Source organism: Herpailurus yagouaroundi, unplaced genomic scaffold, assembly GCF_014898765.1.
Source record: "Herpailurus yagouaroundi ecotype Mexico unplaced genomic scaffold, PumYag 139, whole genome shotgun sequence".
NCBI classification, from domain to species: domain Eukaryota; kingdom Metazoa; phylum Chordata; class Mammalia; order Carnivora; family Felidae; genus Herpailurus; species Herpailurus yagouaroundi.
Window position 1 is genome coordinate 21,825,575 of NW_024412394.1, and position 16,091 is coordinate 21,841,665.

Genomic DNA, 16,091 nt, shown 5'->3' on the forward strand with positions numbered 1-16,091 from the left:
GCTTTCTCTTAAATATAGCCAAGGAAATGTGATGAGCAAAAAATATTCAATTAATATCATCAGGAAACATAATCTCAGTATGGTCATATTGAAAATACCATGTCATCACTATTATGCTTTGCTATCAATTTAGTATATTATTTCACCTGTAAAATGTAAAATACATTAATTCATAGCATAGGGTGCAAAATATTAGAAATGGCACATAATAACTATATTTCATATATCCTGATAATAATGACATTAACCTACAGGAATCCCTGGAGCTCCTTTTTTTCCTAGTGGTCCTTGAGGCCCAATTTCTCCCTAAAAATCAAATACAGATCAAATTTAAAATTGTAAATTATCAGTTAATTTCAATGAATTTCCTACCAAAGCATTATAGAATAAAAATTCAATACCAATCAGCCCAACTGCTTCCCCTTTCTCTACTGTAGAACAGAAGCAACAGAGTGTAAAAAACATGGTACATGGTATCTTAAAGATCTGAGCCAAGGGTCTATGGAATCACTAAGTCAAATATTTTTATTAGAAAATCATGAGTGATACTGTCATTGTTTGAAAGGAAGATCTGGAAGTTCACACAGAGTTGGTGAGGAAAGACAAGAGGGGGTAAAAATCACATGAAAAAATTTCTTATTTATCATAGATTAAGAAGTATGACAGTTAACATAAATTAATTAAAAAAATAGGATAGAGAATAATAGCATTTTTACTTCAATTTCTCAGATTTCTATACCCTACAAGCTAACTAGGTACTCCAAGGGAGTCTGAATCTTGAACATAAAAAAACAACAAACAAACAAACAACAACAAAAACAACAACCAACTCTGGAAAGAACATCTTCTGTGAGGGAGTTCTGGTCTTTAAAGAAATGGGTGAAGTCTTCAAAGATCCCTTATTTTAATTAAATACACTCTGGGTTGGGGCTATGATTAAGAGGATTAGGAGCAATGCAGAAATCTTGCCAGAGGTCAAGATGCAGAAGCCAAGAAAAGGCCAGAGGCATCTAGAATGTATGTTCAGCTCTTGGGAAACTGAATGGTGGGCTAACAGTGGGAAGAGGGCAGGAATCTTTAATACCTATGATGACCCAGGACTCTTAAAGGGGGCTGACATGGTACCCATGGCAACCAACAGGAGGCAGCTCCCCATGCCCCAATTAGGCTGACAGAACCCATGCCAATTAACATGAAGCAATGAGCTCATATTCAACAAGAAAGAGGAAGCAGCAAGCCACAAGACTGAGAGTTAACAGAAATAACAAAGGGCATTTGGTGGAATTGTTAAAACAGAATTAAGAACAATACATGAGATCTTTACTAATTAAATAATGGAATCATGAAAGACTATTAGGACTGCAAATGAAACAAAAGGCTATCAAGAATAAAAAGATGTTATTAAAAATTTAAACTTTTAGAAAAGTATTTTTTAAATCAACTGCTTAAATAACAGATTAGACACAGTAAAGGAAGAATAATTGGGCAATATATCAAAAAAATTTAACCAGAATGTAAGAATTAAAGATATAAAAATAAGATACTCTTTAGAAACATGGAGGGCAATATAAGAAGGAATAAAATTTCTCTAACTGTAATTCCAGAAGGAAGGAATAAAATTGGAAGAATTGTAATTTGGAGATCATGGATGATGTTTTCCAGAGTTAATGGAAACAATACCACACAGCCAGGATCAAACTGAATTCTCCCCAGGACGACTAAAGAGGCTGTGTATCTAGATATACTGTAATGAGTTTTAGACCAAAAAAACAAAAAAACAAATAAAATACCTTAAAAGAATCCCAAAGAAAGGGACAGATCACTTACAAAAGAACAATACTTAGAATGAGAAAAGATGTTTCATAGTTAATAATGGCAGTCAGGAGACAATGGAAGAAAATCCTCAACACGTTAAGTGAAGATAATCATCAACTCTGAGTTGTATACCCTACAAAATTATCTCTCAAAAGCAAGAGTAAAATAAACATATTTAGAATTAGATAAATCTGAAAGTTTTTTACCAAGATATCTGTACTCAAAGAAATGCTAAAGAAATAGTTCAGAAAACAGGAAAATTATCCCAAAAGGCTGGTCTAAGAGCACAAGATAGAAAAGTAACCAAGTAAAACAGAAAGCATATGTATAAATCCAAATTAATATTATCCATATAGAACAAAACAAAAACTAATTATAAGGACAATACTTTCTGAAATTATATCATATTTAAACAATTAACTATTGCCACTAATGTGGTAAAATGCATTCTATGTGAAGGTATCAACACTTTGCACTTTTAATAAACAGATCTAGGCCCAAATCTTTCAACTTTCATTAATACTCACCTTTTGTCCCATTAATCCTTGATTTCCAGGAAATCCTGGTAGTCCCTAAAAAGTAATAAAGTAGAATCTTAATTAAAAAACAAAACTATATATAGAGAGAGAGAAAGAGAGATTGACTGATTGAGAGAGAGACTGTATCATTAAAGAAGAATAAGTCCTAATCAGATTTTTAACTGGTAAATAATGCATAATTTCAAACCTGTATCATCCACTTACACTATAACACTGCTACTGATAATAATCCAATTTGGAAAAGAGAATATTTATGAAATTCATTATTATATGAACATCCACTGATATTTAAAGTTTTAAATAAAGGCTTTCAGAAAGAGAAGCTTATGAGGGTATTAATTAACTTGATTTTTCTTTGAGACCAATATAAGTGATAAAATAAGAAGGAGATTTCATTTGAACATATTCCTATACTATTTAAAATGAATAATGCAAGAAAAACCATCACATCATAGGAGTTCAGATTCAGTACAACAGTTCCAAAGGCGCCCACTGTCTCACAACCATAATTAAAAACTAACAAGACTAACCAATATCTTCCAAATTGAGCCTTGAAACACCCAGGAACCTAATTTCTTGTATGAAATACGTCAATCTTTGTCCTAACGATTTCCTTACTGACACAATCATGAAGAATATGCAGATCACATTTGAGAAAGAAATACAGAGAGCTCTTTCACATGTACAATCCACATGTACAAGTTCTAGCAAGTTTCAGAGAATATTAATGCTCATTGTATACATTTGAAAATAACAGCACATTCGTTAACGGGAAAGCAATTCTACAGTCAATGAATTTACCAAAATAATCTTTCACCACCCAAAGCAAACAGTGATGGTACTAATCAATTTTCATTTTTATTCATTTCTCTTAGCTCCTTCCTTGATGACACTGCAGTTGAAATAAGTAACATTTGTATGTATATATCTATGTAGACAGACTTGGACAGGAAAAGGAACTTGAAAGACCAGGAAATTGGGCCCCATCGGTATTTCTTTGAAAGCCCTCTGCATCATCAGGGCTTTCGAAGAACAGCAGTACTCCTCAGAAAAGCAAGGCAGGTGGTGGAGAGGCCACTGTCAATGAAATCAAGTTATCTTCTATTCCAAGGAGAATCGGCCATTTACTTGATTTTCACATCTTGATTTTATTAGCACAATACTGGTCAATGTATATTTGAATAGAGCCTCAAATGTTATTTCAGCATATCAGATATTGAGGGTATTCTGGAGGGGATTCCAGATCTGAAAAAAACAATTCTTTTTCCTATTATCTGCTTAACATGTTAGTAAAACACTAAAATATATTTCAGAGATATGAAGTCATGTATTTTATGCCCAACTATGCCAAGAACTCTTATTTTACAAATATCAACCAAAAATATGTAAAACTACATAATATTAAAAAAGAAAATGTAAATCTGATTTATGAAAGCAATTCTTGGCAAAACTAACATAATACCATGAGCATGCCTAGAATAAAGACTGTTGACAGACTAACCAGAACTGAAACCAATCAGAGCTATATTAGTTAATAAAATTCTCCTATATTTTATTTTCCTGGGCTTCCACTTATTGAAATTCACTAAATTTTGCCAATTTTACGCTAGCAGAAATATTATTAAAAACCACTTGAAATTTAGCAGTTTGCTGATCCAAAGTATTTAGTAACAATTACTTCATACAATAAATGTTTTCCAAGCAAACTATTTTATATTTCACTTTTGGCCTGTGTGGTTCTGGATTCAGGCAACTGTGATAATGTGTAAATAAGGACAGAAACAAGCATTTTATTTGGTAAGAGTAAAGGGGCATATTTCTCCCCTTCTGTGATTTCAGTTTGGGTTTGAGCAAGAGCAGAAAGTCAACTGGAAAATCCTGCATAATGTTGTGGTGAAAAAATGTAGACATTAAAAAAATGTTCTAAAAGCTTCTCTGTAACCGTTAAACCATTGATGTATAACAAAAAAGTAATTAAGAGTTGAAATACATATTTTAGAATAAAAAGTTTGGCCCTTATTTCCTAAAGACTACTTTACAAAGAAGAAATGTGTCCATGATACATTATTTGGAAAAGATAAAACATCACTTGATACTTTCTCACGTCCCATGAATGCATTTACCTTACCCCTGAAATCAGAGCATCTTGGATCCAAGCTGCCTGTAAGTAATGCAATATTTTCAGTGTAGTAAAAACAAATCTAACCTGTTAATGGTGTTTTTCAGAAGTTTTTATTTATTTAGAGAGTGTGCATGCATGCACACATGAGCAGGGGAGGGGCAGACAAAGAGGGAGACAGAGAATCCCAAGAAGGCTCAGAGCTGTCAGCACAGTGCCCAGTGCAGGGCTGGAACTCACAAACTGTGAGATCATGACCTGAGCTGAAATCAAGAGTCAGACGCCTAATCCACTGAGCCATCCAGGCACCCCCATTAATGGTATTTTTCAAAATTTGTAGAGTGGTAGAGATATTTAATATACAATTATCAATATATTAGAAGCATGTTATGTTTTCTATTACATCAAGAAGTGATGTGTTTGTTCCTAAAGATTCATGAAGAAAAAGCACCTATGTTGAAAGTATTGTTCTTATTAGCTACAAAAAATCACAATGATTATTATGATTATTAGTAAAAAGCATAGTGGAAGCAGTTACAAGTTTTGACAATGAAGTCAGCCAGCCCATTAGCCGGTGGCTGATGGACTCCAGGCCTGTTATTTAAACTGTGGAATCTTAGTATCCCCATTTTTTATATGATGAAAGTAATGGGATCTGCATCACAGAGTTGGTACATTATATTAACTCTCACAAGTGCTCAGCTCAATGCTGCACATTAATGAATACATCTTCATGACTGTCTTTTCACAGCTCCTCCCTGACCTTTGAAAGTTGTGAAATAGATGAAGTCAATTCTCTCCCATGTCTCAAACTTTGTCCTCCTTCTCCAATGCAGGATGTTTTGTTTGTTTGTTGTGTTGTTGGGTTTTTGTTTTGTTTTGTTTTTTTGTCTTTCCACCTTTCTCTACCTTTGTTTCCAAAATCTCCCAGTATACCCATGATTGATTCCAGCAATCTAAGGCTTCCCCTTGGGGGTGCCAAGATGGGATTGCCCCTCATCCATTAACTGCGCCTTTTCCTGTTTAGCTAACTTTAGGACTTTTGCTTTTTAAACATTTATATGTAGTTCATCACAATTGTTTCAGAAAAAAAAATAACTGAAAGTTTCAAATAGATTTTCAGCTGATCCTCATGGTTTTCAATCCTTTTATAAAATTCCACACTAACTGACAGACCACTATGAATGATGTACGAAAGATTATTCTGTGGTAAGAGAAGTCTAAAGACAAGTAACTCACAAACATAGCTGCCAAACCTAAAAGAAACCAATATATAAATACTTGCAATAAACCCATAATAAGGAAATCACCAGCTTTACTATGTCCCTGAATACTTTAACACAGTTTTACAACTGCCTTTAATCATCAAGGGGAAAAAAGTAATCTGAGTAACATTGGATGAATTTATTCTTCCCTAGCCTACAGATCAGGACCCACATGGGACTGGACCCAAAGTATCCAAAGATAAGTCATTTCAACAGAAAAATGCTTTGGTAAATATTTCTGGGATACTCATGTTTATATACAACAGAAAACGTCACCAGTTTGACATAAAAAGTTAACAGGGATATTATCAGAAGGAAAAAGTGATCTGGGAGCCCCGTACAAAGTTGCTTAATGTTACAGGCATTTTTTCTTTGACATCTAAAAGTATTTCTATGTTTTTTTAAACAGTATATTTATTTTGATACGCAGAGAGAGAGAGAGAGAGAGAGAGAGAGAGAGAGCGCGCGCACACTCAAGCAAGCAGAGAATGAGAAGAGGAAGAGAGGAAAGAATCCTAAGCAGGTTCCATGCTGAGTATAGAGCCTAACTTAGGGCTCGATCCCATGACCTGGAGATCATGACCTGAGCCGATGGACGCTCAACTGACTGAGCCATCTGGGCACCCCTCTACATTTTTTAAAGGCCAAAAAGATATTCTAAACAACTTTGTTATTGTACAAGTATCATTTTGAGGGACAACACAAAAAAGAGACAAATGTTTAACAAATTAACATACCTAAAAACTCAGAAGAGAAGGTGGACAGGTTTCAGAGACTCAGGGACGGTCTCTGCACTATCCACATCATGGGAAGGTTACATAACCACCCTGAACCCAGGAATCCAGAAAAATAACCTGTCCCTTTACATTATTAGCAAGTGATATCATGCACGTGAAATATATTAGTGAGTTAAAATGAATGTATACATATAGACACATTCAATTCCATTTGAAAGTAGTTCCAAAACTTTTTCCTGCTTTAGAATTTATGATCCCCTGAGAACCTAAAAAATATAGACCATATGTTTTGGTACATGGAGCTTCACCATATAACTCAAAATGTGATGAATTTCTCAGTAAGGAAAAAAAAGAAAATGAATTTTTCAAAGACCTTTACAGTCAACTCAGTTGCTTAGAATTTATACACTTTTTAGAGAAATTGAATTACTCTTTAAAATTTTTCATATGATAGAAGTCACCAAAAAAAATTTTTAACATCAAAGGTGAAACTAGTTTGATGATGAAAACAAATGAATTTTTAACCTTAATAAAATAAAAACCAATTATATGAAAATTACATCTAATTAGTTGTCCATGTATCTTTTATTTATAACCTATTTTTTAAACATGCATATATTGTTACACCAAATCATACTTATTGTGCAACTCAGCCCACTGTGAATTTTGCTCTGCTTATAAAATGTATGTCCCTATTTTCCTATTGAAAAAGGAGATAGTACACTAAAAAGCATTCACTGAAAGGAAAAAACTTAAAGGAAATTATGTTTTCTATGGACTCATGACAAATTACACACATTTAGTGGCTTAAAAGAACATCAACATATTCTCTTAAGGTTCTGTAGGCCATAAGTAATGCATGGGTCTCACTGGGCTAAATTCAAGGATTTGTCAAGGCTGCACTCCTTTCTGGAATCTGTAGTAAAAAAAATCATTTCCTGCTCAGTCAGGTTACTGTCACAATTCAATTCCCTGTAGTTCAGGGGGATGGGGGAAACAAACAAAGTGTTCTGTTTTCTTGCTAACTATAAACTAAAGACCATTCCCAGCTTCTAGAAGTTACCACAATCCTTGGATCATGGTCCCCTTCCTCCATCTTCGACAGCAGCAACTGGCTGGTCAAGTCCTTCTGGAGTTGAATCTTTTTGACCTGTTTCTCAACCATCTTCTTCCACTTCTAATTATTTGGGATTAGACTGAGACTACTCAGATAATCCAGGATAATATCTCCATCTCAAGGTCAATGAACTTAAATCACAACTGCAAAGTCCCTTTACAATGTGAGGTAAATGTCCTGGAAACTAGGATGCAGATATCTCTCAGGGGGAGGAAGAGAGTTATTATTTTGCCTACCACAGAAATATTACCTAAAACCAAGGACCAGATAGTTTCTAATTTATTTAAATGTCTCCAGGGTACTGAAGATGGAGATCATTGAAGTTCAAATTATGAGGCCACCATACCCTAATAACAAATCCAGTCAAGAATAATACCTAAAAAAGAAACCTCCAAGCTCATCTAATTTAATACAAATGCAAATGGATTTACTATAATGTTAGTAAGTCAAATATAGCAGCGCATTAGAAAAGCAGAGAATTAACAGGGCTTGTTTCAGGATGGAATGAATGTTCAACATTAAGAACTATACCCATATGATACATTCACGTAAGTTATTAATAGTTTAAAGGAAGAACAATACAAAAATTATCTAAAAAGTACTGAAAGTGAATTTTACACAATTTATCACGCATTACTAAAAATTCTTAAGAACCTAAGACTAGAACTTGGTAAACCTAAACCTCAATCCATTGGAAACCGAATGCAAACATCATACTTGGTGAAACACTAGACATTTCTGCTTAAAATCAGTAACAAAGGCATAAGCTATATTTAGAAGTAGCGATTCCACTTACAGGAATGCATCCTTCCCCAAAATATTGCATAGTATATGGGAATATATATAACATCAATAGGAGAAGTTAGATGAAATACATCATCCATGCTATAAACAAGATAGACTTTATATTCTCTAATATCCAGATATGACAAAACATTTATAATACTGTGAAGTGAAATAAAATTTCAACAGACATGACTTTTTATCTTAAAAATGTGTATGTGTTCTGTTTATGCATTTGTATACACAAGTTTGGAAAGAATCTTAATAAATGAATAACGATCATTATCTCTGGGCATGGGGATGGGATTTGGGTAAATGAAGGCAGATTTTGAAATTTACAACACAACTTCTATATTTTTTTGCCTATTTCAGAGAAGTTAAGGTATATAAAAATGAATAATACATAAATATAAATAAAATAAAATGTACAATAAATAGAGGCATCTAGGTGGCTCAGTCAGTTAAGCATCCAACTCTTGACTTCAGCTCAGGTCATGATCTCATGATTAGTGAGATTGAGCCCCACATTGGGCTCTGCACAGACAGCTCAGAGCCTGCTTGGGATTCTCGCTCTCCTCTCTCTGCCCCTCCTCCCGCTCATACTAACATTTTTTTAAATGTACAATAATAAAAGTTTGCCCACAGTTTTACATTTCAAAACTTTCTCAGAAAAAAAATATATTTCCCCTCACATTTAACTCATTCAATAAACGACTGCTAAATATTTATTTTTCAAAATAAAAAAGTAAAGATTCTAATGGTTGTGGCTATTGGGCTAAACACACACACACACACACACACACACACACACACGCACACACACACACACCCATAGGGGTGCCTGGGTGGTTGAGTCATTTGGGTATCTGACTCTTGATTTCAGCTTAGGACCCAGCCCCACATTGGGCTCTGTCTTGACAGCATAGAGCCTTCTTGAGGTTCTTTCTCCTCTCTCTCTCTACCCCTACCCCATGTACTCTGTCTCTCTCCCTCTCAATATAAATAATTAAAAAAAAAAAAAAACTAAAATAACAAGAAGTACAGTGCAACCTCAGAGACTGACTCACTGCTGTGACCTGAGAGGGTAACATGTTAGCTTAGTTTTCACACCTTGGTAGGCTATTCTCACAGATAACTTTTCACACATTGCTAAAGACATACTGTTAGACAAAGGCCTCAGTCTTCCCATCTAGGGAAGAATAATAAATACTGTGTTTAAGAAGCAATTTCCTTGAAAAAAAAATACAGGAATTTGGCATTTCTTCCTCACCATTTCTTCCATTTCTCTGTAACAGAAGTAACAGAACTTTTCTAAATAATAAATGGTAACACATCAGGTCTAAAAATTGTTTTTTTAAAGACTATAAACATCTTCAAAGCAAATATCTAGGATAACTAATAACCCAAAAGTTTCATTCAAGTTATAACAAAATAAATTTAAGTGACCAAATTCCTATCTTTGTGAGGATTTATCTATCTTCATATAAATAACTTTAGTCTTATTCAGTTGCATGTAGATTTATCTCTATTTTCCAAGACAGATTTGCTTCTGAAGTTTTGTCAAAAAGTTATAAATGATTTTAAATACACCAAGAATACTGAATCCATTTGGAAATATACTTTCATATTATTATTCATGGCAATATTGAAATTTATTTAGTCAGAGAAAGATATTAAAGCACATAGAACCTTAAAAAATGAGGTAGATAATAAGATAACAATTTCATTTTCATTTACTAATGTCACTAAAATTAATTTTTCTCCTGGAATAGGTAACTTTGTCTTTCTACTACCTTCATATTTCTCTATTTTGATTAACCTGTATCATAGCCTTTAATATCACTAGTTTTTTGTTGTTTTTTTTTTTTATCAGACACACATAAGATAGCCATTAAAAATGCAGTTTCCTTGGTTTCAGTTCCTAATTCTAATACATTAGGACTGGAATGGGCCAAGAAATGGAATTTTAATAACCATCTCTGGAGATTCTGGTTAAGGTACTCTGGATCAGAGCTGGAGAAACACTGCTCTACGTGTACTGAAAAAAAAAAAAAAAGACTCTTGAACGTTATTTGCATTGGGGTGTTAAGCTAGAATAGTCATCAAAGAGTTTTTTATTTATGATTACCTACCAATTAAATTTTCTTATAATCCATGTTATGTCTCTCTGGTCAAAAACAACTATAGATCATTTCCCCACCAATTTTTAACCCTTCATCAAAATTCTTAATACTCAGCCTTTCATGATTAACTTCATTTGCCTTTAATGGCATTTAAGAGTCTTAACCTACCACAGGCTTTTCATATAAACCTTTGTACAATATGTTTATTGAGTCAATTTTCTATTTCTCCTAACTGGAGAACAATTGTTCCATCTAAAGCCACCGGATACAGTATTGTACATTCTGTGATTGCTAGCAATTATTAACACTCTGACTCCACATCTCAATAAGAATACGCAACAATTCAGGGCAACTAGGTGGCTCAGTTGGTTAAGTGTCTGACTCTGGCTCAGGTCATGATATCACGGCGCATGAGTTTGAGCCCCACCATCAGGTTCTGTGCTGACAGCTCAGAGCCTGAAGCCTGCTTAAGATTCTCTCTTATTCTCTCTCTCTCTGCCCCTCCCCCACTTGTGCTCTGTCTCTCTGTCTCAAAAATAAACACTAAAAATTAAAAAAAAAAAAAAGAATCTGCAACAATTCTAAAGTTCTCTAATGGTGTGTGATTAGTCATTTCATTCTTAAAATCCATTGTTCAGAAGTTCTCCATATTCCACCTAAATCGATCAGTTAAGTGCACTCTTTTCATGTAGCCAGCAGAAAGAAAATTCTATCACAACAAAGAAATTATTCATTGTTTTTAAAACTGATAGATCATAAAACTCTTTAGCCCTGATTTTAGTATTAGTTTATCAAATCAGTCTTTATACTTCACCCGCAAGAGATCTTCACTGAAAAATCCTAGTCCCTATGTTCTAATAAAACTATTAAAAGAAATTAATATTCCAATATTATTTGATAATTTACATTGGATTGAACCATTAGGGTAGTACATGACTTCTATAATATATTCATAAATACTAGTCTACTCATGATTCATACACTCTTTTGTTAAAACATACCTTGGGTTTTTCCCCTACAACCCCTGAATTATCTATCTATGCCAAAAGCATTTCAAAGCCACACATTTTTAAGGAACCAAAATTAAAACAGCAGAGCAGTTATGACTTAACTAAGCATACATTTCAAACAATAGAACACCTCAGTATTCAAAATTATAGAAATCATTTTTATAAACCATCTAAGTACCTAGAACTATTGGCCATCAATTACTTATTAGGAGCTTACCTCATCATCAAAAATAAAAATGCACATTGGTATAAACAAGTATTTTTAAGTGTTCTTTCTCAGATATTCCCCATATGTATTTTACACACCCTAACATACTGAGAATATAAATTATTTTCTGATGTTCTCAGGGACATCAAACATTTGTCTAGTGCTCAATGTGGTAACCACACTCAAGCATTTTGAAAATATTTCTTAAAATATAAAAACAAGAGCTGTTTAGAATGAAATAATCTAGTTACCAAAGTGTGCACTCCACATCACATCAACAATGTATTAGTTTCCACACTTGTGAAAATAGAACGAACGGAAAACATTCTCATTTCATCTGCTAAAATAGCCACTAATATGGATCATGAATCCAGTATTAAAATAAATATGCCTTGTCTTAAACAACACTGTTAATTCTGTAGTTTCATGCTTTGAAAATGGAGAATGTATTTGGACTAATTCAAAAGTATCGTATGATACCTTATAACAAGATTAAAAGTATACAAAACAACCCCAGCCCCTGTATGACTAAAGAACATAATTTTAAAGTCAAAGTCTTGAAAGCTTTGAAACCTAGACTAAATATCCTGTACATATGGTGATGTAAGCTTCCTGTCACCCATTCTCCAGAGGTGGATGTAATCAATCCCCATGTCAGTGAGAAGTGAGCCTATGTAAGCAACATGAAGATTCTATTTACCCATATTATATGTTAACCATTCTAAGAACTAATCACACGTCATTTCCTAGGTTCAATTACATTCAACGCTCTTGTCATTTCAGAAATCGATAAAGACTTTTTGAATTATAAGAAAACAAATAAACAAGAGAAAGACTGAAATAAATCCATTTTAATGCTGATCAATAATTTTACAATGAACATATTTAAAAGATTTCTTCAGAACAACAGAAAAATGATCAGTACCATAAACACAGAGCCCCCAAATTTAAAGTCCATAAAGTCACTTTATTAAAGTTGTTTGATGGTGGTCTGGTTTACTCTGACAGTGGAATCATTTATAATGGAAAGAATTAAGTGAATCCTTTGTTAAATCTAGTGGGATTTTATTAACTAATTTATACAGATAATGGGCCATTTGTTTTTTATGTTTAAAGAAACAGATACAATATTTTCATAGTCACTACAAAGCCAAAGGCCTTATTTTGGGAAACCAAAAAATTGCAGATATCACCGAACAAAGTTAATCACTCCTGCAGATAAATCAGACTTATACATTATTTAATTTAGATAAAACCAACTTCAAAATTCATTCTAAGGGTTTACTCTCAATCAGGTTTTAAAACATAACCCACCCTGGAATCAGCAGGGGATTATTACAATAATAAATACAATTCAATTTTTCGAATATTCTAAGTTGTTAAATGCCAGCTGCCTTGAAACTAAGAAATGCCATGTGAAATTCTCAGGAAACATCGGGTTAAGCTTGTTTCATTCAACACATAACAAGGATGTGTCCTTCCTGGTGCCTGAAAGAAGAGTGGGAAAAAGATGTTACAAATCTCTACAGAATATTTTAAAAAGCTCGTTACTCAAATGCCAATCAAATAGGAACAAAAACAAAACTTGGGTTTTTCTCTTCCTAATAATTTCTTCCTTCTCAATATAAATTAAAAAATACAGTCAAGTAGGTAAATAAGGATACCTCCACATTGCTAATATAATAAAGTGAATTATTCCACATGGGAAACCACCATAGCCTTTTGACATTAACTTTCTCCCAAGAAGTTTATGGATGTCTTTGGCTTATAAGCAGAAAAATGACAAGTCAAATCACCACACCAGAGAAAAGGCAATTAAACAAAACACCTACTCGTCTCTTAAGTACATGATGACTTGGACCAGTTCAGCAGCTAACATTACACCATACACACAAGCACAACATGGGGGTTTAGAAATTTTCGAAAGACATGAGGAAAGGAAACAGAAACCTCTATGAGCCAATGTCCTCAAATATATAGTACAGGGAACACCACATCTTCATTCCTAGAAAAATGATACAGCAAACATTTCCAGAATAAAAAGGGCTTAACACATGCTTATTTTAGAAACGTGTGCTCACCTCCATAGCTCCAGAAAAAGTGCCATCCTTTCATCCTCATGGAGCTCCAGGGATCTTGGCTCAAAGAGTGGAGTCCAGGCCCTGCTTACACATCTTCGCCATGAGCCACAAGGGGCTGGCTGATCAGGAGAGAAGTAGCGAGCAAACGCCTCAGACCGTCTGAGGAAAAATGTTACCCTAAATACAGCACGTCATCAGGATTGAGCAGCAGGACAAGAACAGCTATGACAAAAAAGCAGTGGAAATGTTGACACCACAGATAATTTGGCCAGCAACAATGGGCCATGGGAAAGTAGCTGGTCAACATGATGATTTGCCCTAAAAGTTCATTTGGTCAAATATGGATGTTTCCAGTTTTTGTTTTTCAACTAATTGAATTTGGTGTGTCGGTGCCCTGTCATCCCATCCACTTAACTGCCCAAGATAAAATCGGAGTGATTTGTGAAAACACATGAGGATTCCTTGAAGCAATCTGATTGTTCTCTATTCCTCGGCACAAAAATGAAAATGTCATCTGACAAGCTTAACATATTTTAAAAACAGAACAGAAAGGAAACACTGTAAGCCACTCACAATCCAGACCTCAATTTTTTTTATAATGTATTACAAAAACAATGGCAGGCTCAGGGGAGAAAATAAAATACAGATAAATAAATGGAACATAACAGACATCAAAAACCAACCTGGGGAAAAAATAAGCCAAATAACCAAAACAGGATTAAACTGTATGTTTACCGTGCAGATTATTTTTTATACATACACATTCATATAGTATCAATTTTTTAAACTATGTTTAAATCCATATACATTTTGCACAGTTTATATATATAACATATTAAGTATCAGACATTTAAACTGTTCCAACCGTGCAAGACCTATGGGCCAAAAGTTACCAAATCGAATGACACAAAAATAGAAAAATGAGAAGTTCATGCATTAAGGTTTAAAAAACACTTGACAGTTTAGCAAAATTTCTAAACCAGAAGATATCTGTGGCTGGGGAGCCTTGCTTTTAACCAAACTATCACTGAAACTTGTTTACCTATGTGCTTTAATCCCAAATGGTTTTAATCGATACATGTGCTACTACTAAGTGTGTGATAGGTATCAGTATGTGCTCCCATGCCTTTTGACACGGGTCCATTCCACAAATGATTTGATAACAAGCCCCCGTGTACTACTGCCCTGTGGCTGCTGTAAAAAAAAAAGTCACCACAAACTTGGTCATTTGAAACAAAAAAATTTTATTCTCTCACACTCCTGGAGGCCAGAAGTCTGAAGTCCAGAGCTTAACAGGGTTGTGTTCCCCCCAGAAGCTCTAGGGGAGAATCCATTCTTCATCTCTTCCAACTTCTGGTAGCTGTCAGCATTCCTTGACTTGTAGCTGTATCACTCCCATCTCAGCCACCACGTTCTCACCTCTGCCTCTGAGAGACTTTAATTCTGCTCTCAGCACCTTTGAACTTTTATCAGCTACCCCTCAGACAATCCAGGATTGTTTCTCCATCACCATATCCTAGTTTAATCACATCTGCAAAGGCCCTTCATTCAAGTAAGATAACATTTACCGGTTTCAGGCATTAGAGGGTCTGATTATCTTGGGGGGGGGCATTTTCAACCTAGTACACCCTAGTTATTCACAAAATCTGCCTATAATTTCCTTGAATCTGACCCACTAAGTCTTATTGGAATTGTATTAGCCTCCATTTGTACATGTCTATTCTTTTCTCATTACCCAAAGCACAGGACACCTATTTAAATGTCTTTGTTATTATCCAGCAAGTCCCATGTGAAAATATCGTATGATCATCTCCCCCAGTACAAACTTATTCTCCCTGCTCTCTTTCCTACTTATTACTTGGTCTCCCTGTGCTATCATCCATGCAGTAGAACTTTGAGAGTCATCCTTTTTCATCATTAAGTAACACATGCAATTGATCCTCGAACCCTGCTGGTCCACCTTTCAGTTCATTTCAAACCAGTCCCACCTTACTCCCTCCCACTCTCAATGTTCATGCCCTAGTTGTACTGGGGCACAGCCCAGCTAGACAGCTGCAAGGCTCTGTCCTCTACCTCAGCTCACCTTTATCTATTCTCTTTTCTGCTGTCGGAATCACCTCTCTAAAACTTTCTGAATTTGGGGCACCTGGCTGGCTCAGCTGGTTCAGCGTCTGACTTTGGCTCAGGTCATGATCTCATAGTTCGCGAGTTCAAGCCCTGCAAAGGGCTCTGTGCTGACAGCTCAGAGCCTGGAGCCTGCCTCAGATTCTGTGTCTACCTCTCTCTCACTCACA

At 34.7% G+C, this 16,091-nt stretch overlaps 1 protein-coding gene across 3 annotated transcripts in view; it reads right to left on the minus strand.

Annotated features, from left to right (window-relative positions):
• Window positions 1–16,091, minus strand: part of COL21A1 (collagen type XXI alpha 1 chain) — a 174,043-nt gene that overhangs the window by 18,795 nt on the left and 139,157 nt on the right. For all 3 annotated transcript variants that reach the window (XM_040473805.1, XM_040473804.1, XM_040473803.1), the window contains 2 exons: window positions 2,343–2,387; window positions 253–306 (listed from right to left, as the gene is read on the minus strand). In XM_040473805.1, coding sequence (XP_040329739.1) covers window positions 253–306; window positions 2,343–2,387 — 99 coding nt within the window. The remainder of the gene's footprint in view (window positions 1–252; window positions 307–2,342; window positions 2,388–16,091) is intronic.